The sequence below is a fragment of the Cebus imitator genome, unplaced genomic scaffold (assembly GCF_001604975.1).
Source record: "Cebus imitator isolate Cc_AM_T3 unplaced genomic scaffold, Cebus_imitator-1.0 Scaffold52, whole genome shotgun sequence".
NCBI classification, from domain to species: domain Eukaryota; kingdom Metazoa; phylum Chordata; class Mammalia; order Primates; family Cebidae; genus Cebus; species Cebus imitator.
In genome coordinates this window covers 933,833-961,052 of record NW_016107367.1, presented here as the reverse complement: position 1 = coordinate 961,052, position 27,220 = coordinate 933,833, and the positions used below count along the sequence as shown (strand labels likewise).

Below are 27,220 nucleotides of genomic sequence, written 5' to 3'. Positions count from 1 at the left end.
GCACTCCAGCCTGGTTGTCACAGCAAGACTATCTCAGAAAAGACGGCAAAATTCTTTCTCTCTCTGATTAGAATGAAAGTCTTCTTAGAAAGGGTGTGTGTAGGAGGGTGATATTTAATCACAAATGTAATACATGCTTGTAAAAGATCCCTGTTATATAAAAGTGTCTAAAATGTGAATATATTCTTCCATACTTTAAATCCACCACTACGAAGTAGCTGGAGTTAGAGTTAGCGGTTTGCCGGCATCCTGTCACATGTTTTTGGTCCTTCCACAAGTGAACATGTGCACATTTGTGTTTGGATGGTCATCTCGTTACTAGAAATGCAGAGGTGTGGGCCTGGGCGGGAGCCTTCCCTCGAGGTGGAGAGTCTACACTGTAGTTGCTCTGACTCAAGGTTTTTGCTTGTCTCCTTCCAGGTGAGCATCACAGACTATGTGGTGTTTGACCAGTGCAGCTTATTTCAGACAATAATCCATGCCACTCACTCGGTGGCCACAGCAGCCCAAGCCCCCGTAGAAAAGGTGGCAGATAAGCTGCGCATGGCATTTTGGTCCCAGCAGCTTCAGTGTCAGCCAAGCCTTCTCGGGGTCAATAACAGCGGCGTCTGGATCTCCTCGGGCAAGAATGAATTCCACGTGGCTAAGGGAAGTCTCGTTGGTGGGTGAATTGCTGTATATTTCACACTGGCTTTATAGGCAGCCTCACTTTAAAGCCAACATTTAAGGAAAGCTTAAAGATCTCAACTTGAAAAGCTGAGTTAGTGCCAGCACTATGAAGTGTCTAGTGGGGCCCTCTTTATGCTTTGTGATCAGTTTCTCTCCTTTTTAAAAAATCTGTCATTCTTAAAACTTGGATCCCTGAGTCTGGAGAGTGTGTTTCCCCTGGAAACCTTTCATGGCATAAGAAAAGCAAATGGAGGTCATTTTTATGTTAACAGTTTCACATTTTAAATGAAAAAATCCACCTGAACCTAAAGAGCCTAGTGAGAGAGAGTGGTCCATTTCCTGGAGGGAAGGTGGTGGCCACTGCTGGAAATGCAAGGCTCTGGCCAGGTCTGTGAATGTAGACGCTGGTCCAGGCATCCTGGGGTTCGTTTCTGTGAGTGAAGCCCTTGCTTTGTGAATTTTCTCCAACTGTCTCCCTGCTGTGTGACCTCCCCGCTCCTAGGCTAGATATGGCTCTGCCTGGCAGTGTTCAGAGGGAAATGAATGGCAGGCTCTGATGGCTCATGTCGCTGAATTTAGGGACACTCTAGAATTATCTGGAGAAGGGGTTTGAAGGCCAGCTGTCGTCTAGAACTAGGCCCTGAAGTGGTCTTGTCGGTTTTCTTTCTCTAACCCATTCTTCCCATTTACTCTTTCCAGGCACTTACTGGCATCATATTGTTCCCCGTGGGACAGCTTCTGCCACAAAATGGGCCTTTGTGTTGGCTTCTGCGGCTCCCACAAAGGAAGGTGGGTCAGTCTTAGCGTCACTGAGAAATCTAGAGCACAGCTTCACCCTTGGAAAGATTCAAACCACAGTCCGACTGTGGCCTCATTGGTGATGGGGCGCACCTCTGAGACCAACCACGTTAGGGGTGTCACAGGCCCCGTAGCCCTTGTTAGCTGAGCCTAGGGCCCTGAAGGGGATAGTCCTGACCAGGAGAGCCACTGAGAGGGACTGAGCATTGTGAAGATGAGGGAAAGTATCCTTCTGAAGGAGGAGCTCACACTGCGGCCACCAGGGCCAGCAGCTGGTGACTTCCAGCAGCACATGGCAGGGGCCACAGCTTCTCCAGGCACCTTCCCATCTCCCCTTCAGAGTCCTTCTGTCACCTCCCAGCAGCCTCTTTGCATCTTGTTCACAGACTCTCGATCACCTAAGTTCCACATTTGTACCCCATTAAACAGACCTGCCTTGCAGGGGGTGCTCCTGCCCACATTCCTGGGCAGAACTTAGCATCCCTTACAGAGCATGGGGTTTGTGAGGGAGCCAGAGCACAGGACGGTGGGGAGCTAGCATCTGTGGCCAGAAGAGGCAGTTCTCCCACCCAGTTAGCTGGGAGCCGGGGCAGTCAGGTGACCTCTCTGGGAAGTAGCTGTACCTCCTCGCAGGATTGCACTGAGGATTAAACGCGAAGATGCTATGAAATCTGTGATTAAGAGGGAATCGTTTGGTTAGTTCAAACCATTAGTCCCACTAGGATGTGGGTCATTGGGTCAGTACAGTAACTTCTTACCAGATTGTTCGGACCATAGTTCTGAAACCTAGAAATCTCTGAAAACAATAAATTATTTCTTGAGTTTGGCATAAATTAACTTGGCAGCCAAACTTGACTGGATCTCACACAGGGCTGCCTCCAGCCTCAGTGGATCTGTTGGCTGTGACCGTATCCGTGTTGCTGCAGGGATGTTACCACGCCTCACCAGGGAGCGCCTGGCCCTCATGGTTGTTTTGTAAACCAATGGCATACCCATTAGCTAAGGTTTTCAAAAATCCAGAAAAGGTTTGAATTCCAAAACGTGTGGCCGCAAGTTATAGATAATACTTCAGATAATGTACTGTGACCAAGCTTTTAACTGCCCTAAGGATTATTTGCATTTTAAACAGAATCTATTATACCTAAAGGACTTTTTAAAAATGCCGGAGGGAATGAAAAGACATGATTTTGAGGTAATGATGGGAAGAGAAACATTTCCAGCTTCCTAAGCCTTCTCCAGCAGGTGGCCTACCCTCCAGCCCCATCACCAGGAGGCCTAGGAGAGCGCCTTGGCACCATCCTTCCTAGGAACTGCCAGCCCTCACTCTCCCAGGGCACTGAGTTGATAGTCTTCTTTTTTCGGCAAAATTAACATTCTATATTAAAAACGCTCTGGTGCCTTTGTTCAAGGGAAAAACTTCCCAGCCCATGAAAATGGGAGGCCAGAACCAGTAAGCCAACATTATGGCCTTCATAAAATCTCCTAAGCCCTGCCTTCTTTCTGTTTCTTTCAACCATCTCAGGCCTGTTTCTTGTTAGTTGTGGCGTTTGCCTCTGACTTCTACTTCTTAAAGTGCTAGACCCCTCCTGCCCGCATGGGAACGGGCGGGTGAGTAAGCGGCACCTCAGCCAGGTGGACGGTACCTGCCGGAAGGCAAACTGCCTTGTACATTTAGGGTGGGCGGCTCGGTGCAGACAGCACATGATGACAAACATGCTCCCTTTTCGCAGGGAGCTCCCTGTGGTTGTGCCAGAGCAGCAAGGACCTGTGCAGCGTCAGCGCCCAGAGTGCACAGTCACGGCCCTCCACGGTGCAGCTGCCTCCCGACGCCGAGATGCGCGCCTACGCCGCCTGCCAGGATGCACTGTGGGCGCTGGATAGCCTCGGCCAGGTGTTCATCAGGACGCTCTCCAAGAGCTGCCCCACGGGCATGCACTGGACCAGGCTGGACCTCTCCCAGCTAGGTACGGCTGTCTCGTGAGTATGCCTGCCGGAGCCCTGACTACCCTCAGACTGCATCAAAACATGACGTTGAACAAAACTGCCCAGCCTGTGTTCAACTCGTGAGAGTTCTGAGAGGATATTTATAAGTTGCTGGATTTCAGGAGCTCACTTGGCTGCTACTCCAGACTAGACAGGCTCTGGGTTTTGTCTCTTCCCTGCCCCTTAGAGTTTGCAGGGCTGTCAGAACCCCAGGAGGGCGTGCGTCCTCAGATTAAGGGGCCATTTGCTGAGAGCAGCTTGAAGGATGCTGGTGATGCAGCTGCCCCTGTCTGTCTGTCTGAATGTGGGACATAGCTCTATGGCCTTAAAAGCTGGAAAGATGGGCGTTCCCTACGACGGGATCGGTGCCACATTGGTCCGTCTCCTCAGGACAGTGCCTGGCAGAGGAGAGTGGCTCAACACACAGGTGCCAGCTCTCCTTCAGCTCAGCCAGATCCAGGAGGACCTGCACCCAGTAGCTCCCGCTTTTCTCTGTATCTCCCTTTTTTAGCTACAGAGTGGGCTAAAAAATGTAGTGCTATTTGTAGGCCAGGCACAGTGGCTATAATCCCAGCACTTTGGGGGGCTGAGCTGGGTGGATCAGGAGTTCAAGACCACCTGGCCAACATGGTGAAACCTCATGTCTACTAAAAATACAAAAAAAACTAGCTGGGCATGACAGTGCATGCCTGTAGTCCCAGCTACTTGGGAGACTGAGGCAGGACAATTGCCTGAACCTGGGAGGTAGGGGTTGCGGTGAGCCAAGATCACACTATTTATTGCACTCTAGCCTGGGCAACAGAGTGAGACTCTGTTTCAAAAGAAAGAAAAGAGAGAGAGAGGGATGGAGGGAGGGAGGAAGAAAGGGAGGGAGAGAATGTAGTGCTATTTGTAAATAATTCATTCATGTTCCAAGAAATAATAAAATAAGCCCACAACATTAGATTTCTCTCTGATAGACTCTTAGTGGATCAGGCAGCATAGGTGTGGTTTACCTGAAGGTGGAACTGTGCAGATGGCTCCCGGGGACCTGGGTGAGCCCTGCGCTTGCATCAGAACTGACTCAGCAGGACTGACTCAGCAGGACTGACTCTGGAACTTCCTGATTATAAGGTTTCCGAATTTTTAAATTTACAACCATCATTTGGTTACATAGTAGACTTGAATTGCATAAGCATTGAATGTTTGAGAACTGAACCACATGTACTCACCAAAAGGAAAAAAAAAAGAAGGAGGGGAGAAACAAAGCAAGAAGAGCACCGGGCGCGGTGGCTCACACTGTAATCCCAGCACTCTGGGAGGCCAGGGCGGGCGGATCACCTGAGGTCAGGGGTTCAAGACCAGCCTGGCCAGCATGATGAAACCCTGTCTCTACAAAAATTAGCTGAGTGTGGAGGCACACGCCTATAATCCCAGCTACTTGGGAGCCTGAGGCACAAGAATCACTTGAACTTGGAAGGCGAGGTTGCAGTGAGCTGAGATCTATGCCTTTGCACTCCAGCCTGGGTGACAGAGCAAGACTCTGTCGCAAAAGAAAAAAACAAAAAAAGAAAGCAAGAAGAGAAGGGCTTGTCCCCCTTCTCCCCAAGCTCCTGGCTGCATTGCAGTCTGTATGCTCCCAGCTGACAAGGAGAGCCTCTTGCCACTGTAAAGCAAGCATTGTCTTAGGCAGCCTGGCAGTGGCCGGTGCGCTCAGCCCCAGGGGCTCCTATAGGGTGCTGAGTAGACGTCACCCATTCTTTTGCCTGAAAAGGCCTCTGAACATTAACTCAACTGAAAGAAGCAAGTTCTGTTCCAAGGCTTGGGGTTGTCCGGGCGATTTTTGTTCTTTGTGCTTTGGGCCTCCCCACTGCCTTTTGGACCCACCAGTCACCATCTAGCTTCTCGAGAACACCTTCCTCTCCACGTCACTGACAGTGACTGATCAGACCAGGCTGAGGCTGAGAGAGGCCTGAACACTGGTGCTGGCTGACCTGCCGCCTGCCCTGGGAAGCCTTTCGTTTGTTCAGTTGCCCTACTGGTCCTGAGTCTTTCTCCAGCAGCTCCTCCCCAGACTAACTGGAAAATGCTGCTAGTTCCCTCTGCGGGTAAAAAGTCCAGCGCATGATGTGTGTTCTCCCTACACCTGAATCTTGAGCACCGTGGGAGGCCATGTTCACTTGTACTGTTTGGGTGAGAAGCAGGACTGGTTCCCTTGCATGGCCCCTGCCAGCCCCTCCAGGAAGGCACCTGCACTATGGCAGGCTTCAGAGTGAACGGGCGTCATGCCGGGCTCTGCACTGTTGGAGCCAGCCCTGCCTGGGCCTCCCACCTCCAGCACAGCTCGTGCCCCCTCCTGGCTCAGTCCAGTCCTCCCAGCACTGGCTGTTGGCTTAAGTTGTGCAGGTCTCTAAGGTGTGTATTTGGGCTTCATGGGAGTTTCTCTAGGTGAGAAACCCGGCTTCCGTGGGATTGAGTCTCAAGAGTGAGAGGGAAACAGGACCGAGTCTATCCTGAGTCCAGGATGGCCTTGGGCCCTCCGGTGTTCAGCAGATATTCGTTGAGGGGATGGGTGTGTGAGTGGAGGGATGGCCTGGGGGTCCTGGTTGCTGTGGATGGGCAGGTTTTGACTAAGCCCCTGTGTTCTGCCTGCAAAATCATTAACAAATCAATGTCAGTATCCAGCTGAGTCTGAATGGATCAGACCGGCAGGGGGTACAAGGAGGTCACAGGCAGAGGTGTGGGGACTCATGGCAGAGGCAGGACAGAGCTGGGCCCCAGGCAGCTTGCCTTTAACTGCAGTTTCCTCTCCTTTTTTTTTTTTTTTCCCAGATGGGGGCTCACTCTGTCACCCAGGCTAAGTGCAGTGGCACGATCTTGGCTCGCTACAACCTCTGCCTTCCCAGGCTTAAGCAATCCTCCCACCTCTGCCTCCCAAGTAGCTGGGACCACAGTCATGTGCCACCATGCCAAGCTAATTTTTTTTTTCAAGATGGAGTTTCCTTCTGTTGCCCAGGCTAGAGTACAGTAGCACGATCTCAGCTCACTGCCCGCCTCCACTTCCCAAAGTGCTGTGATTATAGGTGTGAGCCACTGTGCCTGGGCCCAGCTAACTTTTGTATTTTGGGTAGAGCTGGGGTTTCACCATGTTGGCCAAGCTAGTCTTAAACTCCTGACCTCAAGTGATCCGCCCTCCTCGGCCTCCCAATCTGGCGTGAGCTACCGTGCCTGGCCTTGGTTTCCTCTCGTTTCTAATGGGAGCAGCAACCCCCAAGTCCAACCCCCCAGGGGATGCACGGGTAGTGGGGGCGTCCTGTCTTAAGCGTGAGCCATCTCCCTGCAGCGTGGCTATCCAAAAGCTGTGGCGCTCTGCTTGGGGGCGCTCTGTAGCCTTTGTTAGCTGCACAGATCCTCAGGCTGGTGGTGGGGCTTTTGCTTGCGTTGCCCCAGTTTGTGCCACGGGGAAAGAGAATCCAGCATCCCTTGTTAAAGCACCACCTCGAGTAGTCCTTATCCTGCCCTGAGCTTTAAATTTTATTTATCTGAGTTATCTGGTTGATCTTGAAATGTTAAATTAAGACTCCTTTCCCATTTCCTACACATTCTGAGAGAATGTGTCAAGTCCAGGGTTGGCAGCTTTGTGTTGGGATAAGGGAGGTGAGCAGGCGACCAGGATCCCCAGACCATCCCCTCAATGAATACCTGCTGAACACCGGACGGGAGGGCCCAAGGCCATCTTGGACTCAGGGTGAACTCGTTCCTGTTTCCCTCTCCCTCCTGGGACTCAATCCCACTGAAGCTTGGTTTCTCCCCTAGAAAGAATGGCCACCTCCCCAGCCTTCACTGTGCCAGGGTAGGGCAGTGAGCATCACCAGGGGCAGCAGATATGCAGCTATTGGGCTGTCTTCAGGTGTAGTCTGTATCCTGTGGGAAAGGCAGGTGGGTCAAGAGACTTCTTTTTTGTTTGTTTGAGATGGGGTCTTGCTCTGTTGACTAGGCTGGAGTGCAGTGACACAATCTCGGCTCACTGTAACCTCCGCCTCCTGGGTTCAAGCGACTCTTCTGCCTCAGCCTCCTGAGTAGCTGGGATTACAGGTGCACACAGCCATGCTCAGTCAGTTTTTGTATTTTTTTTTTTTTTTTTTTTTTTTTTTTTTTTTTTTTTTTTTTTTTTTTTTTTTTTTTTTTTTTTTGAGCCGGAGTTTTGCTCTTGTTACCCAGGCTGGAGTGCAACGGCGCAATCTCGGCTCACCGCAACCTCCGCCTCCTGGGTTCAGGCAATTCTGCCTCAGCCTCCTGAGTAGCTGGGATTACAGGCACGCACCACCATGCCCAGCTAATTTTTTGTAGTTTTAGTAGAGACGGGGTTTCACCATGTTGACCAGGATGGTTTCGATCTCTTGACCTTGTGATCCACCCGCCTCGGCCTCCCAAAGTGCTGGGATTACAGGCTTGAGCCACTGCGCCCAGCCTAATTTTTGTATTTTTAGTAGAGACGTGGTTTCACCATGTTGGCCAGGCTGGTCTCAAACTCCTGACCTAAACTGATTCACCTGCCTTGGCCTCCCAAAGTGCTGGGATTGCAGGCGTGAGTCACTGTGCTCAGCCCAACAGATCTTTTAATAATTATATATTTAAGTGAGGGATTACAGGTTTTGAATTCAGGCATGCTGTCTGCCCAGGAGCCCGCGTGACTGACTGTGCCTGGCAGCTGTCATCAGGCCGTGTGTATTGAATGGGTATTGACTATACAGGAGAGTCATCTGGCTGACATGGCTGCTGCCTGTGTTACTTATCTGGAATTGATTGGGGTACTTCATTTCTCTTTTAAAAGTTGACAGTGGGCCAGGTGCAGTGGCTTACACCTCTAATCCTAGCACTTTGGGAGGACTGCTTGAGGTCAGGAATTCAAGACTGACCTGGCCAACATAGCAAGACCCCATCTCTAAAAATATTTTTTAAAGCCAGCAGCGGGTTGGGGCCGGGTTGGAGAAAAAATAATAATAAAATAATAATAATAATAATAATAATAAATAAAAGTCAGCAGTCGAGGGTTTACACAGCAACGAATGGAAGCACTGCGACTGCATTTGAGGATTTTGTTCAATATCAAATTTAGCCTTCTGCAAATGTGCTCTTTTTCCTAACTTTGATCCTCTGCACCCACTAAATTCCATTTTTTGGGGTTTTTTTTGAGACAGTGTCTCACTCTGTTGCCTAGGGTCACTGCAACTTCCGTCTCCTGGGTTCAAGTGATTCTCCTGCCTTAATCTCCTAAGTAGCTGGGATTACAGGCCTGTGCCACCACACCTGGCTAATTTTTGTATTTTTAGTAGAGATGGAGTTTTACCGTGTTGGTCAGGCTTGTTTCGACTGATCTCAGGTGGTCCACCTGCCTTGGGCTCCCAGAGTGCTGGGATTACAGGTGTGAGCCACTGTGCCCTGTTGTTTTCACTAAATTCTGCTGGAAAGAGCAGAGTACTCTTTTGACTAGTTGGTCAGCAGTGTCCTGGCCATCTAGCTGAAGGTCTCCCTGCTTCTGGACCTCTGCTTCCCACCCACCACTGCCAGGGTGGAGCCCCCTCGCCACCAAGTTGCTGTCCTGCAGTGGCTGCCTTGTGGCACCAGGTCTGCCCACCTCCCATCATGGTTACCAGAGCTGTCTTCCTCAAACATAGCTCCAGTGGTGTTGCCCTCAATGTTACATGGCTCCACGCTGCCACTAGAATAAAGCTCCAGTCTTTGGTGTGGCGCCCAGGGTCTCGCAAGCCTGGCGTTCCGGGGCCTCTTGCATTGGGGACTTCAGCCATTCCTGGCCTTACCCTTCCCTAACGTACCATGCACGTTTGTGCTGCCCATGTGCCTCTCTTCCTGTGGCCCAGCATTCCTTCCGGGGGCTGCTTTCCTTTCTTCAACTCTTCTTCCTTTGGGACTCAGCTGAGGTTGCCACCTCCCCACTGAACATTCTTCAGTGACTGAACCCATCATAGCGCTTTCCTACTGTGTTCCCTCTGAGCACTTTGCTTCTGCCTGTTATTTCTGAGCTAAGCATGGTGGCGCACACCTGTAGTCCTAGCTGCTCGGGAGGCTGAGGAAGGAGGATTGCTTGAGCCCGAGTTGTTGAGCCCAGTCTAGGCAACAGAGCAAGATCCTGTTTCTTAAAAAACAAACAAACAAAAACAATTATTTTAGTTTGACTCACATTATTGTTGTTGGAAGTTTACACATAGAGCATGTAGGGACTTTACAGGCAGGGACCAATTACTTGGTGACAGTACATACCCAACAGGATTTTTGTTTTAATTTGGACAGGATCTCACTATATTGGCCAGGCTGGTCTCAAACTCTGGGCTCCGCCGATCCTCCCACATCAGCCTCCCAAAGTGCTGGGATTATAGGTGCGTGCCACTGCACCAGCAGGATTTAAAATGTCCGGGAAAGTCAGTACTATTTGTAGCTCCATTTCTGAGTCACTCTGGGATGTGAGTTTTGATCCTATATTTGGCCTTGTTACAGGTAATCAAAGATAAAACTGCCTCCCACGCAAGTACGGGATGTCATCACACACAGCCGCCTGGTGGATGACATGACTCCCACCCTCCCGGGAAAACTCTCAGCTCTTGCTATAAGTTGCCATCAGCCTTCCCAGGGCACGAGGCAGATGTTAGGTTTATGAAAACTTGTCCGAGATACTTTTACATGTGTTCTTTCCTTCAGCCTGGTATTTTCTTTGCAAGTGTCTTCCTGGTTGTGTGAGTAATAGCAAGCAGCCTTCGACAGCATGACCTGTGCTCCCTTGGGGACAGTGTTGACCTTGGGCAGCACTAAGTCATGGTTAGGTCTGGAACATCCTCAGTCTTCTTGAAATGACAAGCAGAAATTTTAATTTCAGGCTGGATGTGTGGCTCACGCTTGTAATCTCAGCACTTTGAGAGGTCGAGGCAGGAGGATCACTTGAGGCCAGGAGTTTGAGACCAGCCTGGCCAACATAGCGAAACCCCATCTCTATTAAAAATACAAAAGTTAGCCCAACATGGTGGCCCACACCTGTAGTCCCAGCTACTCAGGAGGCTGGGGCACGAGAATTGCTTGAACCCAGGAGGCGGAGGCTTCAGTGAGCTGGGATTGTGCCACTGCTGAGCTGAGATGATGCCACTGCACTCCAGCCTGGGTGACAGAGTGAGACTCTGTCTCAAAAAAATAATAATAATAAATAAATTTTTTAAAAAGGCTGGGTGCAGTGGCTCATGCCTGTTATCTCAGCACTTTGGGAGGCCAAGGCAGGTGGATCACCTGGGGTCAGGAGTTTGAGACTAGCCTGGTCAACATGGTGAAACCTCATCTCTACTAACAATACAAAAATTAGCCAGGCGTGGTGGTGCACATCTGTAATCCCAGCTACTTGGATGACTGAGGAAAAAGAATCACTTGAACCTGGGAGACGGAGGTTGCAGTGAGCCGAGATTGTGCCACTGCACTCCAGCCTGGGTGACAGAGCAAGACTGTCTCAAAAAAAAAAAAAAAAAAAAAATTTTAATTTCAAGGATGAGGATGACTTTCGTGTATCAAATAATGAGTATGACTTTACCTTTAATTTTTTTCTCTTTTTTTTTTTTTGTTATCTCCAGTAGTGGCTATAAGCAAACCTTTAATTTTTTTTAAAGATACAGCATCCTGCTTCTTTCTGCCCCTATACAAATTACCAGAGCAACTGCTGCTATGGGATTAAATTAAAGGAATTCTTAAATGGTCAGCTCCTAACCCAGTTGTAGAGATCAAATATGGAATTTTGTAGTGATTTATTATAATCCTAGTTTTTGGAAGAAAATTTGCATCACTTAGCAGATATTTAAGATGCTTATAACATTTCATTTCCCCATACACATAAATATGCATTATGTCAGGCATTGGAATGTTTTGCAAACTAATGAAATTTGTAATTTAATTTATCAGGTCACAGCATTTAACGAAGAACTATTCAGTGTCAGTTTATGCTGTTAGGTAACAAACAAGATTACATTATTCAGTAATTTATGTAGAAAAGTATTTTATGAATAGTAAAGCATCAAATAAATGCCACTTTTTGTTTTAAAGTAATATATTTAAGAAATAATCCTAAGGGGAAAAGATCTGCTTTGTCGAATAAAGTAATTAAAGCATTTTTTTTAAAACAGAAGAAAAAATAAGGACAAAACAGGGACAGGCAGGAAAATGTCAGTATGTTTGCATCAGCCAGGCTGAACTGTGCTTCAGAAGCAAGCCCCAGATATCAGCAACTTCACACAGTGAACGGTGGCCCCGCTCCGGCGAAGCTGGCCCTGCATCTGCCTTCTTCCAGGGCAGTGGTCCTCCAGGCGGTAGCTGCCTGATCCCACCTGCTTTGCTGTGCAGCTCCACCATCTTGGTTCCTTCTGCTCAGAGCCCGTTGCCAGAACTGGTTTTGGGATCCTGCCTAACTCTAAGGGAATGTGAGGGAGCCATGGAGTGTTTGGGGAGGGCAGTGGTCTCTGTACCACGTTCACCACATCCGGACCACGTCTTCTGTGGAACAGGCTCACAACTCATTCTTCCAGGTGGCCCGGGTGAGACTCTGAGGCAGGAAAGCCCTCAGTTCAACTTTGTCATCTTTAACCTGTCTCTTCAGTTTGGAAGAAGCTGGTTTATACACTGGAGCACATCGTCTAGCAGTCCTTTCTATATGTTCTGAAAGGATGTTGACTGTGTCATGTGAGCTCTGTGTTCTGTCAGCAGTGTTGTCGCTGCCAACCCTGAGATGCTGGCCCGGTGTGTTTTTGTCACCACGTGACTCTGTTAGCATGATCGCTGCTGCCTGTGGTTCTTCTTAGGGCCAGGTTGTTTTTTTTTTTTTTTTTTTGAGACGGAGTTTCGCTTTTGTTACCCAGGCTGGAGTGCAATGGCGCAATCTCGGCTCACCGCAACCTCCGCCTCCTGGGTTCAGGCAATTCTCCTGCCTCAGCCTCCTGAGTAGCTGGGATTACAGGCACGCACCACCATGCCCAGCTGATTTTTGTATTTTTAGTAGAGACGGGGTTTCACCATGTTGACCAGGATGGTCTCGATCTCTTGACCTCGTGATCCACCCGCCTCGGCCTCCCAAAGTGCTGGGATTACAGGCATGAGCCACCACGCCCGGCCAAAATTCTTTCTTAATTAGCATTGGTTTCTTAGCTATTTCTAGAGTTGCTGCTGAAGATACTTTATTTTGACTGGTACAGATCTTTGCATATGTAATATTAGAGTTCCAGGGAGTTCTTTTAAACTCCCTAGTAAAATATTCTGTACGAGATCATGGAAGGAGTAAATACAGTTAATTCTTGGAATAGAGAAATTGTCATCTTTAGAAAATACACAAAGGAATAATGATAATTTTTTATAGCAGTGAATTAATAGTTTTAGGTTGATGTTGTAACTGCAGGCACATGACGAGATGTTCACGTGGCAGTCATGGCTCTGTGTTTTGCCGCACTCTATGGGCTGTCATCTGATACCAGTGACAACTGTGCAGGGGCAGCACCTCCTGGTTCTGCAGCCAGTGTGGGGCGCCCTCCGCCTGCCCTCCTCCGGTAGCACCACCAGCTAATGGAGCTGTATACCTATTATTCCATGGTTGAAAGTCAAAATAACCCATCAAAAATAAAAACTGCTTATCAAAAAACACTATTAAGAAAATAAAGCAAACCACAGATTCACAACGCACATATCTGAAACAAGGTTGGTGCCTGCGACATACAGAGAACTCCCGTAACTCAGCAGTCAGGAGACAGTCCATTTTTAAATGAGCAAAAAGACTTGAACATGCATTCACAAAAGAAGATATACAGCTGCCCATAGCATATTAAAAGATTCCCAGCGTCATTCCTTTGCAGGGAAAGGCAAATTAAAGCCACCACAGGATACAACCTCCCTCCTAGAATGGCGGTCATGGAAAAGGTTCAACGGTGCAGGTAGCCAGAACTCACAGACAGGGCTGTGGGCGTGAGCATAGGACAGCCATTCCAGAAACTGGTGGTTTCTTTAAAAGTGAAACAGGCTGGGCACAGTGGGTCACACCTGTAATCCCAGCACTTTGGGAAGCTGAGGCGGGTGGGTCACCTAAGGTCAGGAGTTCAAGACCAGCCTAGTCAACAAGGCAAAACCCTGTCTCTGCTAAAAAAAATAAAAGCCAGCTGTGGTGGCGGATGCCTTTAATCCCAGCTACTTGGGAGGCTAAAGCATGAGAATCACTTGAATGTGGGAGGTGGAGGTTACAGTGAGCCAAGATTGTGCCAGTATACTCCATCCTGGGTGACAAAGTGAGACTCTGTCTCAAAAAAAAAAAAAAGTGAAACAGGCACCTATCCTACAGCTAGCAAGTCTACTTCCAGGCATTTATTCAAGGAAATCAACACATGTTCAAAAAAGAAAAAGCCTCCCACGAGAGTGATTATGGCCATGTCGCTCCTAATAGTGCATAGTTCATCAGCAGGTGAATGGAGAACCTTGCCTTGTCATGTGTGTGCAGTGAAGTCGTGTGTGGCAATGAAGGGAGTGGCACTTCCCTGCATGGCGCTGCGTGAAGGAAGCCCGACGCCAGAGCATGCATGCTGCGATTCTGCTCTGGGAACCTCTAAAGTAGACTGAACTTACCTGTGGAATAGAAGTCAGTTCAACAGGCTGGGCACAGCGGCTCACGCCCATAATCCCAGCACTTTGAGAGGCCAAGGCGGGTGGATCCCCTGAGGTCAGGAGACTAGCCTGGCCAACATGGTGAAACCCCATCTCTAATAAAAATGTAAAAATTAGCTGGGCGTGGTGGCAGGTGCCTGTAATCCCAGCTACTCGGAAGCTGAGGCAGGAGAATTGCTTGAAGCCGGGAGGCTGAGACTGCCGTGAGCAGAGATCATACCACTGCACTTCAGCCTGGGCAACAGAGCGAGACTGTCTCAAAAAAAAAAAAAAAAAAAAAAACCCCAGGAGGCAGAGGTTGCAATGAACCAAGATTATACCACTGCACTCAAGCCTGGGCAGCAGAGCAAGTCTCTGTCTCAGAAAAAAAGAAGTCAGTTCAGCAGTTGCCTCAGGGTAGAGGGCATTGACTAGAAGGGAGTTGAGGGAACTTTTTGGGGTGACAAAGTTGTTCAAAACTTTGGGGTGGGCGTGGTGGCTTACACCTGTAATCCCAACACTTTGGCTGAAGTCGGTTGATCACTTGAGGTCAGGAGTTCAAGACCAGCCTGGCCAACTGGTGAAACCCCGTCTCTACTAAAAACACAAATATTAGCTGGGCATGGTGGCGCATGCCTGTAATCCCAGCTACTTGGGAGGCTGAGGCATGAGAATTGTTTGAACCCAGGAGGTGGAGGTTGCAGTGAGCTGAGATTGCGCCACTGAATGCCAGCCTAGATGACAGAACGAGACCCTGTCCCAAAAACAAAACAAAAACATCGAATTGGACTTAGCCCTGAAGATCTGTGCATTGCGTTGTAGGGAAAGTCTCAGAGGTCAGAGGTTGCTGATTCAGAGGAGCCAGGCTGACCCGGGTCCAAATCGTAGGTCCTCCTCTGCCTCCTTGACTGGCTACCTCCTGCCATGTGGCCCTCAGCAGAGTCCCAGTGGTCCCATGGGTAAAGTGGGACAATACTCATCACTGTTGTGGGGATTGAGATGAGTGTATGAAGACACGGCTGACAGCCTGTCCACAGCAGCTACTCAGGAACTGTTGACTGCTGTTCTTTTAGCCAGACTATTATCAGATGTAATTTCTATTTTCTAAAAACTTCCCATTTCCTTTCCTCTTACAATCAGTCTCAATAGCAATGAGAAATAAAGAAATAAAAATGAATATTATTTGGGAGACTTGGTTTTGTTTTTTTTGTTTTTTTGAGATGAGGCCTCAGTCACCCAGGCTCAAGTGCGGTGGCACCATCATGGCTCACTGCAGCCTCGACTTCCTGGGCCCAAGTGATCTCAGCCTCCCGAGTAGCTGGGACTACAGGCGTGTGCCACTATGCCCAACTCATGTATGTATTTTGTAGAAACAGGGTCTCACTATGCTGCCCAAATTGGTCGTAAACTTCTGGTTTTAACCGATCTACCCCCCATGACCTCCAGAAGTGCTAAGATTACAGGTGTGTGCCACTGTGCCCAGTCAGTTGAATTCTAATTAAGATCAAGATTATCTGTAAATATGAGTTCCCTCTCTCCAGATCCAGAATTTACTGGCATTAGTCACGTGTCTGAGGAAGCTGGCGATGGGACCCACATGGAGATACTAATCCCAGGGCTTGGTGGTTCAGGACACTGTGCTGGCAGCATCTTGACTGCTTTGCCTGTTTGCCTGGAAGGAGTGCTGTGTGGTATCTGGCAGGTGGCAGAGTGGCCAGAGGCTGTCATAACTCTGATGAGTTACGTTCTCAAGCCCAGCCACGTCCACATAGCCAATGTGGATAGACTGGGGCAGATCAGATGACTTAGTGTCCAAGTTCAGTTGCAAATGCAGCCTCTTTCTTTCTTTGAAGTAGAAAATCAAAGTTCATAGATTAGATGAAAGATTAGTCATTGTACAAAAGGTAATTACAATGTGTGTACTTTTCTTTGTCTATAGGAGCTGTAAAGTTGACAAGCTTGGCATGTGGAAATCAGCACATCTGGGCCTGTGATTCCAGGGGTGGAGTCTACTTCCGTGTGGGGACTCAGCCTCTCAATCCCAGTCTCATGCTTCCAGCCTGGATAATGATTGAGCCACCTGTCCAGGTAAGCAGAAGTTAGCTGGTGGGAACTCACTCCACAGTAAGACAGAAACTGTGAGGATGCTGGGACTGGGAAAAAAGATCCCCACAGCCTCTAGAGGCTTCCCAGCAAATGCCAGGAGCCATGTCCCCAGGGTCTCCATACTCTTGCTCACGGACATCACAGTTGGAATTTGGTATTTGTGAAGTTTAGAGCTGAACAGATTAGGAATCAACACATATTTTTTCTCTTTCAAAATAAAAGTATTTTGTTTCTGACTTTTCACTAAGTGAATATTAGTTTTTAAATGTCTATATATTGGAACCTCTATTTTATAATAATAATAGTGATAATAAATCAGTACCCAAAAGTATAAAGAAGAAAGTAAAAGTCACTTTGATTCTCATCATGGAGAAAATGCCAAGTGCCTCTCCCAGTTTGTTGAAGAAATTCCATTTCCTGCCCTGCCCACCCCTGGCCAGCCCCTGCCATGTTTCAGCTGACAGTGCATCCCAGGAGAGTGTCTGTGCTCTCCTGACTCTTCCAGCACTCAGCTCACACGCAGAAATCTGATTTTAATGTACTATCTAGTTACCCTTGAAGATCCCACAGACGTGGTTCCCGTGCTGAATTGATTTCTGTTGCAGTTCATAACTAGGGGCTGTGGTTTTCTATTCTTTTTTTTTTCTTCCCTTTTTTGTTTTTTTTTTAGGGGCTGTGGTTTTCTGAGACTTGTTTTCCCAGACTCCTGCTAGACCCCTTTGGTAACTGCTGGGAAACAGGTGAAGGTGCCGTATGTGGACACAGCAGTGGGGAGGGAGGAATGGTTCCTTTTTGGGCAGAGAAACCTTCAGTGGAGTCAGGAAAGAGACAGAGTCGGGTAAATGCCTTTGTGGGTAACTATCCACGTTTTGGGCATGGCGAGGCCTCAGGCATGAGGACACCAGTCCCCGCCATCAGCCCTGGGGAGTGTGGCTGGTGGGAAACCCTTTACTGAAACCAGTATTCGGCTCCAGAGCTCTGTGGAGGCCACCACTAGCAGTCATGGCCACAGGGAGGCTTCTCGTCCTCATTGTTGGGTCTTCCTCCTCCACAGGTTTATGGGGATGATAACGTCTCTGACAGCACTTTGCAAATGATACAGCACTGTGCAAACATGAGGTTGTACATAATGAATTATAACGCATGCTCCTTTTTCCCTCTGCACACAGTGACATACTCACAGTGGCATACAGGGAGCAGTCCACCCTATAGAGAGGAGCCTTTTTTACTGCCATTGTTCAGCACTACTGGGGTGCAGTGATGATGAAAAGCAAGCCACTTGTCGTTAGTTTCATTATTCTTAAGTTCTCTGGTTACCTTCACCCAAGTGGACTCCTCTGACACATCACTGTCAATACGTTCCTTTTTTTCCTTCTAACCTTTTATATTCTTCCTTTTAAGTTATAACCTGAGTAGCATAAAAATTCAGCCTTCTACAGTATGCAGCTCAGGGTTTATTTATTTATTTTTTTTTCTTTTTCTTGGAAGGGCCTGATTTTCCAGCAGCTCAGGGTTTCTAGCATATTCACAGAGTGTGCAACAGTTAGGACTAGCCAATTCCAGAATGTTTCATCACTCCAAAAAAAAAGAAAACCCTTACCCATTAGCAGTCACTTCCTGCTCTCACAGAACCCCCAGCCCCTCCGCCCATGGCAGCCACTGATCTACTTTCTCGTTCTATGGCTTTGCCTATTCTAGACATTTTATATAAATTGGATCACATAATATGTGGCCTTTTTTATCTGACATCTTTCACTTTGTATCATGTTTCAGAGTTCAGCCATGTTGTAGATATATCGGTTCTTAATTACTTTTTTCCACTAAATAACAGTTCTGTTGTACGGATAGGCCACATCAGTTTATCATTTCACCAGTGGATGGACATTTGGATTGTTTCTGCTTATTGGCTACTTGTGAATAATGCTGCTGTCAGCATTTGTGTGCAAGTCTTTAGGGAGGATGTATGTTCTCAGTTCTATTGCGTGTCTGCCTGTAAGTGGAATTGCAGGTCATATGGGGATTCTGTGTTGAACTTATTATTAATATTTTGACGAAGTCTCCCTCTCGTCCAGTTGAGTGCAGTGGGGCGATCTCAACTCACTACAACCTCTGCCTCCCAGGTTCAAGTGATTCTCCTGCCTCAGCCTCCCCAGTAGCTAGGACTACAGGCGTGTGCCACCACACCTGGCTAATTTTTGTATTTTTAGTAGAGACAGGGTTTCACCATATTGGTCAGACTGGTCTTAAATGCCTGACCTCATGATCCGCCTGCCTCAGCCTCTCAAAGTGCTGGGATTATAGGCATGAGCCACCATGCCTGGCCATGTTGAACTTTTTAAGGATGTCAAAGTATTTTTCACAGTGGCCACACCATTTTATGTTCCACCAGCAAGACACAAGAGTTCTTGTTTTTCCCATCCTCACCAAAAACAAATTTTATCCAATTTTTTTTTTCTTTTGAGACAAAGTTTTGCTCTTGTTGCCCAGCCTGGAGTGCAATGGTGCAATCTTGGCTCACTACAACCTCTACCTCCTGGGTTCAAGCAACTCCCCTGCCTCAGCCTCCCAAGTATCTGAGACTGCTGGCACGTGCTACCATGCCCAGGTAATTTTTTTCGTATTTTTGGTAGAGACGGGGTTTCACCATATTGGCCAGGCTGGTCTCAAACTACTGACCTTTGGTGATCCACCTGCCTTAGCCTCCCAAAATGCTAGAATTATAGGCATGAGCCACTGCACCCAGCCCTTATTGTTGAGTTTTATATGAGTTCTTTATGTATTCTGGGTACTAGACCATTATGAGATATATGATTTGCAAGTATTTTCTTCCATTCTGTGCATTGTCTTTTACTTTCTCTATGATGTTTGATGGACAAATATTTTTATTTTTATGACGAAGTCCAGTTTATTTTTTCTTCAGTTGCTTCTACTTTTAGTTGCCTAATCTAAGGTCACAAAGATTTACCCCTGTTGTCTTCCAGCAGTTTTATAGCTTTAGCTCTTACATTAAATGCGTCATCCATTTTGAGTTAATTTTTGTATATGGTATAAGATATGTATCCAAATGAATTCTTTTACATGTGGATATCCAGTTGTACCAGCACCATTTATCAAAAAGGCTATTCTGTCTGCATTAACTTATCTTAACACCCTTGTCAAAAATCAATTGATCATAAATATAAGGGGTTACTACTGCACTCTTAGTGATCTGTGTGTCTATCCTTATCCCACACTGTCCTGATTAGTTAGCTTTGTCGTAAATTTTGAAATCAGGAAGTATGAGTCCTCCAACTTTTTCTCTTTCAAGATTGTTTTGGCTACATGAAGTCCCTCCTACATCCATGTGAATTTTAGAATAAGTTTGTCAATTTCTGGGAAAAAAAACAAACAAACTGGAATTTTGAAAGGAATTGTGTTGAATCAGTAGAACAATTTGGAAAATGTTCCAGTCTGTGAACATGGGATTTCTTTCCATTTATTTAGATCTTCTTTACTTTCCTTCAACAATGTTCTGTAGCTTTCAGAGTATATGTTTTATACTGTTTTTGTTAAGTTTATTTCTAAGTTCTTTATTTCTTTTGATACTATTGTAAATGTAATTGTTTTCTTCATTTTCAGATTGCTCATTGCTAGTATAGATTTTTGTATATTGATCTTGTGTCTGGCAACCTTGCTAAACTTGTTTATTGGGTCTAACAAGTTTTTGTAGATTCCTTTGCATTTTCCATCGATGAGATCATGGCTTCTGATATGGGCTGCCAATAGAGATAATTTTACTTCCTCTTTCCTCTCTGGATGTATTTTATTTTATTGTCTTGCCTGATTGCCCTGGTTGGAATTTTTAGTACAGTGTTGAATAGAAGTGGTGAGAGTAGGTATTCTTGTCTCGTTTCTGATCTTAAGGGGAAGGCATCCAGTTTTTTACCATTAAATATGTTGTGAGCAGCTGGGCGAGTTGGCTCATGCCTATAATCCCAGAACTTTGGGAGGCTGAGGTGGGTGGATCACCTGAGGTCAAGAGTTTGAGACCAGCCTGACCAACATGGAGAAACCCCGTCTGTACTCAGAATACAATATTAGCCAGGTGTGGCAGTGCATGCCGGTAATCCCAGCTATTCGGGAGGCTGAGGCAGGAGAATCACTTGAACCTGGGAGGCGGAGGTTGTGGTGAGCTGAGATCGCCCATTCCACTCCCTGGGTAACAAGAGCAAAACTCCATCTCAAAAAAAAATATGTATACACACACACCCACCCACACACACAATGCGAGCTTTGTGTTTTCTTAGGTTCCCTTTATTAAGTTGAAGTTCCCTTTCATCTCTAGAAGGAATTCTAGGGGTTCCTTTCTGTTCCTAGTTTGTTGAGTGTTTTTTATGATGAAAGGGTGTTGGGTTTTGTCAAATGCTTTTTCTATGCCTAATGAGATGGTCATGTGGGTTTTTTCCATTATTAATATGATACATTATACTGGTGGAGTTTTATATGTTGAAACACATTTTCATTCCTGGGATAAATCCCAGTTGGTCATGACATGTAATCCTTTGTATGTATATGTTGCTGGATTTGGTTTGCTAAAGCTTTGTTGAGAATTTTGTGTCTGTTTCATGAGAGATACTGGTCTTTGGTTTTCTTTTCATGTGTTTGTCTGGTTTGGGTATCAAGGTAATGCTGGCCTCGTAGAATGCATTGGGAAGTGTTTCCTTCTTTTCTGCTTTTGGGAAGAGTTTCTGAAAAATTGGTGTTATTTTTTAACATTTGTTAGGATTCATCATCCCATCCATGAATTCATGTAGCCATGTAGGCCTCAGCATTTTTTGTAGGAAATTTTTTTGATTACTGGTTCAATTTCTTTATTCCTTACAGGTCTATTCAGAATTATTTATTTATTTATTTATTTATTTATTTATTTATTTTGAGTTGGAGTCTCGCTCTGTCACCCAGGCTAGAGTGCATTGGCATGATCTCAACTGACTGCAACCTCCATCTCCCTGGTGCACGCAGTTCTCCTGCCTCAGCCTCCCTAGTAGTTGGGACTACAGACATGCACCACCACACCTGGGTAATTTTTGTATTTTTAGTAGAGACAGGGTTTCACCATGTTGGCCAAGCTAGTCTTGAACTCCTAACCTCAAATGATCTACCTGCCTTAGCCTCCCAAAGTGCTAGGATTATAGGCATGACCCACTGTGCCCAGCCTGTTCATTCAGCATTTTCTATTCTATTTCTTCCTCTCCCTCCTCCTCCTCCTCCTCCTTCTTCTTCTTCTTTCTTCTTTCTTCTTCTTCTTCCTTTCTTTTTTTTTTTTTTTTTTTTTTTTTTTTTTTTGAGATGGAGTTTCGCTTTTGTTGTCCAGGCTGGAGTGCAATGGTGCCATCTCAGCTCACTGCAACCTCTACCTCCCAGGTTCAAGCAAGTCTCCTGCCTCAGCCTCCCAAGTAGCTGGGGTTACAGGCATAAGCCACTGCGTCCGGCCTGTATTTCTTCTTGATTCAATCTGAGTGTTTTATTTTTTCTAGGAATTTGTTCATTTCATCTAGTTTATCTAATTTATTGGGATCCAATTGTTCATAGTATTCTTCTGCAATACTTTTTATTTCTGTGAAGTTGGTGGTAATGTCCCCTCTTTCTGATTTTAATAATTTGACTTGGCTGGGCACAGTGGCTCATGTCTGTAATCCCGCTTTGGAAGGTTGAGGCAGGAAGACTACTTGATTCTAGAAGTTCAAGGCCAGCCTGGGCAACATAGCAAGACATCATCTCCACCAAAATAAATACATAAATAAAATAACCTGGACCTGGTAGTGCACCTGTAGTCCCAGCTACTCAGGAGGCTAAGGTAGGAGAATTGCTTGAGCCCAGGAGTTCAAGGCTGCAGTGAGCTGTGATTGCCAGTTTTATTGCCAGTTGCCACTGTACGCCAGCCTGGGCAACAGAAGACTCGAATGATAATAATAATTTGAATCTTCTCTCATTTTTTTCTTAGTCAGTCTAGCTAAAGGTTTGTCGATTTTGCCACTCTTTTCAAAACACCTCCTTTTGGTTTTCTTGCTTTATCTCTGTTGTTTTTCTGTTCTCTGTTTCTTCTATTTCCACTCTGTTACTTCCTCTACACATTCTTGTGCACAGTGCTTAGCTTGATGGAGATATTCCTCTGGTAGCTCCAAGGAGTATTTGTCACAGTTTTCATATACATGTGGAAGACCTGTGGTGGCACTGGACAATGAATTTTGTAGGATCCCAGTCCAGAGGCAGGCCAGTGTTAGTGAAGGGCTGCTGAGTGCAAGAGCAAGATTTGCAGGACATGTGGCAAAGAACGTTGTTGAGTGGGTTGAGCGCCCGTATGCCTTGCCTCCTCCTTTTCCCAGCAAGCTAGAGGCCAGGATGCAGGAGAGGAGGGCAGGCAGTGAGCTGCCAGGCTCAGCCCTCAGTGGGGCTGGAGCCACCCTTGCCTCTGCTTGTGTGCACCCCTCTGCAGCCATGGGGCCACATAGGTACCTAGCAAAAGGGTGATGTGGAGAACTGTGTCCAACCACAAATTCCTGTCCCTGTCTGCATGTAGACTCGAGAATAACCTCTAGGAAGCAGAGCTAATATGGGGGAAAAGAACTTTGCTTAAAGTGATCTGTTGACTGTGGTGATCAACAGCTTTGCCCAGGAAAATGGCCAAAATAGAACAAATTCACATGAAAGGACCTCAGAGCTGTGCTCTGAATAAAGTAGTGATTGCTAAATGGGATGTTAAGCATTAACTATTTCAAGTAGTTCTGCTGAATAGAGCCACATTTTCTCATTCAGTTAGCTTTTAGTGTGCTATAGAAGACATTCACTTTGCCATGGATTCTGTAGATACAAACTGCTTTTCAAGTTGGTTTCTGTGGGAAAGAAATCAGGCTTCACATGAGCATAGATCTTTCTACTGCACTTTGCCAAGCACTGCCTTATCCTTAACCCTTTTTTACCTCAGAAAATAGGAAAGTCAGAAAATAGAATAGTTCTCCCTACTTTACAAGGAAATCTGTTACCCAGACAGTTGATCAACTTGCCCAGGAACCCAAACCTGGTGTGTGCCAAGCCCAGGCAGGGACCCAGGCCCCAAGCTCGCAGGTGCTGCCCCTGCTGAGGCTCCCCGGGGCTGAGGAAGGCGCTCCTCCCGGGCTGCTGGCACTGACGGTTGTTGCTGAGATCAGAGATGAAGACAGGCTCTGCTGCCATGCACTCACCTTGTGCCAGGCTAATGCCTGAAGCACACCTATCCATCAGTCCTCACATCAGCCTGGGGAGTGGCTGCTTCTGTCCCCATTTGACATAGGAGAAAACCCTAGCTCAGAGGTTCAGAAAGTTGCCTGCAGCCTCATAGCGGGCAGGCAGCAGGACTGGGACATAGACCCAGGCATGTGACACCTGCCTCTGCCCCTCCCGTGGCTCTGAAGTCCACGGCCTGGGCTAGGACCAGCTGCAGGATGGCAGCAAGCGCCAGGTTATGGCAACATGTCCTAGGCTCAGGGACCTCACACGTGGTATTTTAGGACAAAACCTACACACTCAAATCTTTAAATGGCAGAGGGTCCTGAAAATGAGTCCAGGAGTGAGGAGAGATGGGGGTTCACTCAGAGGACTGGAATATGGGATGAGCTGGTTGACTCTGAGGATTGGAGAACGGGTGGGTACATATTTTGATTATGTTTAACGTCTTTCTACCTTATTTGTTCTTCGACATGAGCTTCTTCATCTGCACAGAGGATGTATTTGCAGTGGAAGTAGAAATGGCGGTGGGGATAGATGCTCACGGCACATGAATGAAGTGAAGCCACAGAAATCTTAAAATTAGTGTCAGCTTCTCTGCTTAGTTTCTCTTATTCTCTTCTCTGGGAAGACACCCCTCCGTAGTAGTTTTGCAGTAAAGTTTTAACAAAGTACTCAAAACAAATGGCTCAGTTTTCAGACTTGCTAACACTTGGAAGGGTTTGAAGAAAATATTTATAGTGTGTTTACCATCTTCAGAGTCTGGAGTTTGCTGTTTGAGTTAGAGAATTTTCTGTCCGTGTTAGAGGTACCTCTCAGGCAAGCATAGTTGGTGTGAATTTTCTCATTCTGTATGCCCCATGTGCTTGAGTAGAAGAGGCGTCTGTTCTTACTGTGCTTACGGTGGACTCTGAAATGGAAGCTATGGTGTGCTTCCAATTTTGTAAAACAAAACTAAAATCCCATGAGGTTGGGTGCAGTGGCTCATGCCTATAGTCCCAGCACTTTGGGAGGCCAAAGTGGGAGGATCACTTGAGCCTGGGTGTTCAAAATCAGCCTAGGCAACATAGTGAGATCCCATCGCTACAAGTAATTTTAAAAATTAGCCAGGTGTGGTGGCTTAGACCTATGGTCCCAGCTACTCAGGAGGCTGAGGTGGGAGGATCACTTGAGCCCAGGAGGTCAAGGCTGCAGTGAGCTGTGATTGCACCACTGTACTGCAGCCTGGGCAACAGAGCGAGACCCTGTCTTACTCAATTAATAAACATAAAAAGTACATGGGGAGAAATGGCAGATGTAGGTGACGGGATGGAGAGAGCAAACCACCTTGCCGTGTGTGTACAAATAAAAAAGACAAGTATAATATGAAAATGTACCCCAGCACTTAAAGTACAGTAAAAAAAAAAAAAAAAAAAAAAAAAAAAAAAAAAAAAAAAAAAAAAAAAAAAAAAAAAAAAAAAAAAAAAAAAAAAGCCATCACTTAAAAATGAATTTAAAAATAAATAATAAATAAAATAATAATAAATAAAAAGTAACTTCCCACTGAAAACCTAGAAGAAACTACAGCAAAGATGACTGTTTTGATCCAGGGATCATGAGTGATTACAACACTCTTCTCTATTTACCCTGTTTTCCCATAACGGGCAGAAATTTTTTTTTCATAACCGAGGAGAAGAATATGTGTATTTTACAAGGGACCCATCTCCTGTGGGTCAGTGAACAGCCTTTCTTCTCCAAGGCACGTCTCTGACCTACCCAGCTCATATAAAGCTGAATCCTAGTAGGTCCCTCCTTCCCTCTCCCCAAGATTTTAGAGCCAGAAGGAGACTGGAAAACACGTAACCTTGCCACTCAACCTCTGCAGGTGAGGAAAGCAAGACCTGGCAAAAGCGAGGTTCCTGGTCTCAGGGTGGCCAGTGGTTGCGCCTGGACTCCTCAGACCCTCATCCTCAAGGCCCACAGTATACGGAGCAGCAGCAAAGGCAGTCCCATCCAGGGACGCTCACAGGCTACCCTAGAGACACACATGCAGACTCCTGGCCCCTGTGCTTCTAGAGCTGTGGGCAGAATGCCATGAATCCAGCTGGAGGGGGCCTTGGAGTGGTCAGAGGATCTCAAAGGAGGCGGCACTGGTACAAGAAAGGCAAGTAGCAGTGTGGCAGGCAGGACAGAGGGTATTTCAAGCAGTGGAGACAGGAAGTATAGGCACTCAGCAGAAGGCACCCTTGTCCAGGGTGCAGGAAGGGGCTATATTGGGAGACCAGCACAGGCCAGAGCAGGGAGTCCTGAGCTGGTACACTGGCATTGCTCCTGAAAAGCTTGAAGAGCTTGAAGCCAGGCAAGTGGCCTGGTTAGACCATGTTTAAGGAAGAAGCCTGTGACACAATTTCCTGTGACCAGCCAGGGGGTCTTCTGCTGGATGGATCACATGCACCCGTAAGTAGGTCATATACCCAGGAGCATTTTGCCTCAGATATGGAGCAGAACTAGCCTGACACTAAATGCAGCGCTGGTCCTACCTACCGGAGCTTAAAAGCAAGACTCCGCAGAATCAGACTGTTTCAGAGTAACTTAACAGCATCCCAGGACAAAGCTCAAGAATATTTACAGATTGCAAAAATATCCAACATCAACAAGGTAGAATTCACATGGGCAACCAATTAACATTTACCCGGCAAGCAGAGAAGCAGGAAAATACAACTTCCAATGAAGGGGGAAGAAATCCATCAATAGGAGCTGACCCAGAAATGATACAGATGGTAAGATTCATAGACAGGACATTAAAACAGTTGTTATACCCTTATGTATTCAAGAAGCTAGTAGAGAGATTCAACCTGTTAAGCAGAAAAATGGGAGATACAAAAACTTCAGGCTAGGCAAGGCACACAGTGCTCACACCTACAATCTCAGCACTTTGGGAGGCTGAGGTGGGCAGACCACCTGAGGTCAGGAGTTCAAGACCAGCCTGGCCAACATGGCAAAACCTCATCTCTACTAAAAATACAAAAATTAGCCAAGCGTAGTGGTGCACACCTGGAATCCTAGCTACTCAGGAGGCTGAGGAAGGAGAATCGCTTGAACCTGGGAAGCAGAGGTTGCAGTGAGCTGAGATTGCATCACTGGACTCCAGCCTGGGTGACAGAGCAAGACTCTGTCTCAAAAAAAAAAAAAACAGGCCAGGCATGGTGGCTCATGCCTATAATCCCAGTACTTTGGGAGGCCGAGGCGGGTGGATCACCTTAGGTCAGGAGTTTGAGATCAGCCTAACATGGTGAAACCCCGTCTCTACTAAAAATACAAAATTAGCAGGTGTGGTGGCACATGCCTGTAACCCCAGCTACTTGGGAGGCTGAAGCGGGAGAATCGCGTGAACCTGGGAGGCAGAGATTGCGAGGAGCTGAGATTGTGCCATTGGACTGCAGCCTAGGTAACAAGAGCGAAACTCCATCTCAAAACAACAGCAACAACAACAAAAACGCCCCAGGCTGGGTGTAGTGGCTCATGCCTGAAATCCCAGCACTTTGGGAGCTGAGGAAGTTGCTTGAGCTCAGGAGTTCAAGATGAGCCTGAGCAAAATGACAAGACCTCACCTCTAAAAAAAAACAAAAACAAAACTTCAATCAAACTTGTAGGGATTACAATTGCAATGCCTGAGCTGAAAAATACACTGGATGAGATTAATGGCAGCACAGAAATTGCAGAAGAAAAGAGTAGTGAGCTTGAAGACACAGCAGTGAAAAACCCATCCACATTGAAGCCCAGAGAGAAAACAGACTGG

At 46.8% G+C, this 27,220-nt stretch overlaps 1 protein-coding gene across 1 annotated transcript in view; it reads left to right on the top strand.

Moving 5' to 3' along the window:
* Positions 1–27,220, top strand: part of TECPR2 (tectonin beta-propeller repeat containing 2) — a 133,385-nt gene that overhangs the window by 87,729 nt on the left and 18,436 nt on the right. Inside the window, exons 14-17 of the mRNA XM_017528066.2 lie at positions 421–661; positions 1,369–1,458; positions 3,198–3,431; positions 16,034–16,182. Coding sequence (XP_017383555.1) covers positions 421–661; positions 1,369–1,458; positions 3,198–3,431; positions 16,034–16,182 — 714 coding nt within the window. The remainder of the gene's footprint in view (positions 1–420; positions 662–1,368; positions 1,459–3,197; positions 3,432–16,033; positions 16,183–27,220) is intronic.